The sequence below is a fragment of the Augochlora pura genome, unplaced genomic scaffold (genome assembly GCF_028453695.1).
Source record: "Augochlora pura isolate Apur16 unplaced genomic scaffold, APUR_v2.2.1 APUR_unplaced_2192, whole genome shotgun sequence".
Lineage (NCBI taxonomy): Eukaryota > Metazoa > Arthropoda > Insecta > Hymenoptera > Halictidae > Augochlora > Augochlora pura.
The window spans coordinates 934-3,279 of NW_027582319.1; the positions used below are offsets into that span (position 1 = coordinate 934).

At 35.0% G+C, this 2,346-nt stretch overlaps 1 protein-coding gene across 1 annotated transcript; it reads left to right on the plus strand.

Annotated features, from left to right (window-relative positions):
• Nucleotides 1–613: 613 nt before the first annotated feature.
• On the plus strand, nucleotides 614–2,198 carry LOC144477595 (uncharacterized; the record flags this gene model as incomplete). The annotated part of the gene is made up of 2 exons (XM_078195321.1): nucleotides 614–1,460; nucleotides 1,683–2,198. Coding segments are annotated over exons 1-2 (1,363 nt in total), but the record flags the coding sequence as incomplete, so codon positions are not given.
• Between the last annotated feature and the right edge of the window lie 148 nt (nucleotides 2,199–2,346).

Sequence of the window (2,346 nt, forward strand, 5' to 3'; positions counted from 1 at the left end):
CCACCTGGCAAAAGAATGCACAGGCCCTGATAAATCCAAACTGTGTAGACGGTGTTCAGAGGAACATCATACAAACAATTGTAAGAATGATATTTTAAAATGCACAATATGTTTGGTTACTGGCCATAAAGAGGGTAACCTCAACTGTCCAGCATACCGGAAAGCACTTAACGAAGCCCGGAAAAATCGTGCTAAAAACAAGGTCAGCTATGCTAACTACCCTCCTACAATGGACAAAGAAGAGAGGAATGAAGAGGTACTCTTGGGACATATGGATATAGAGACAGATATAGGTGAAACATCTCAACTTTCTACGTTATAGTTGGACTGCCTTTTATTTTATCAACAAAAAACCCACACAAAGGACAGAAACGTAAGAATAGCGAAATACTTTACCCTAGTATTACAGATTTGTACATATACAAAAGAGTAAACCCGTTAACTAGTTATAAGAACTTTAGTTTTAACCTACTTATTTATTTATTTATTACAGAGTAATACATAATAGTTATTTATATTTTAACCTATTTAATTATTTATTTTTAGGATATATCAATTTGGGCATATAATCCTTTTTACATTTATACATTTATACATTTTTACATTAACAAACATGAAATACCTAATAAAAAACCATAAAGGGCTATCTATCATACAAGCTAATCTACATCGATGCAGATTAGCTCAAGATTTATTAATACAGTATGTCTTAGAAAATAATATACATATTGCCATAGTTTCCGAACCACATCGTATACCCACTCACTGGTTTGTAGATGAAAACGGGGATGCGGCCATATGGGTCGCGCCCTCAGTTCTTAAGTCCCAAGTCTGCATCAAAAGCCTAAATAAGGAAAAAGGTTTTGTTGCCATCAAACTCGATAATATAGTGATTTACAGCTGCTACATATCTCCAAATATTACTATACAAAATTTTGAAGAGATTCTATTTAATCTAGAAAAAGAAATAGATAAAACCGATACAAAGAAAATTATAATAGCAGGAGACTTAAACGCAAAATCAGTCGCATGGGGATCCAGACTCACCGATGTCAGAGGGTACAAAGTAATGGAACTGGCAAATAGAAATGATCTTATACTAGTTAGAAGTGAGGGTGAATATACTTTTGAAAGATCTGGATTCACATCCCTGATAGATATCATTCTGTGTGGTCGTGACTGCTTCACATCCCTGACTAAAAGTGCTATCCTGGATGTATATACAGCCTCCGATCACAGATACATCCTACATCTATTTAAAGGTCTTGGGAAAAAACCAAAACAAAATACTAACAAACACATTTCTAATAAATTACACATAGAGGAATTTGGCTATAGATACTCAACATGGGCTGACACGCATAATCCACTCCTAATCGACAACAATAGGGATATTGACAATTACATTAACAAAGTTAAAAATTTAATTAAACTATCTATGAAAAATCCGCACCCATCTAGTAACTATAAAGCAGCTGCCTGGTGGTGGAATCAGGATGTAGCCAAAGCCAGAAAGGAGCTGATAACAGCAAGAAGGAAAACACAGAGAGAACGAGCCAAACAGGATGATCCCACAATTATAATTTCACTCCAGAAAATATATAAGGAAAAGAAGAAAAAACTGAAAACAGAAATATTTAAAGCTAAAGAGAAAATATGGCAATCCCTAATCGATTCTGTAGAACACGACCCTTGGGGCAAGCCGTATAAATGGGTTATCAACACACTAAATAAAAGACCTCCTCCCAATAATATGAATGATAAGGACATTACAAACATCATAAACAGCTTATTCATCACAAAACCGACCGAATACTCTAATAGAAATTATTATAATCAAGATACGAACTCAGAAGAAGATGATATAAAGGAGAATGAGGTATTAGTAGCTGTTAAAAAAGTTAAAAAAAGAGCAATGGGATTGGACGATATCCCATCGGAGGCGGTTTGGGCCCTTGGTAATAATGCATTAAAGCACTTGACACATATATTTAAAACGTGCTTCCAAAATGGCTACTTTCCTAATGAGTGGAAAAATGCAAGAGTAATACTTATACCCAAGAAGCAAAATCTAAATAACTCTAGTTGGCGCCCCCTATGTATCATTTCGAATTGGGCCAAGGCCTTTGAATACTGTCTTAAAGAAAAACTTAATAAATACATCACTTACAGAGACAACCAATTTGGGTTTACAAAGGGTAAAAGTACTATACACGCCATCGACTGTATAATAAAATTTTGGGATAAAGCCAGGATCAAGAGGCAACATTGTGCGATAGTCACCTTAGACGTGAAAAACGCGTTCAATGACATAAAATGGGACTTAATTATAACTGCTCTTGAAAA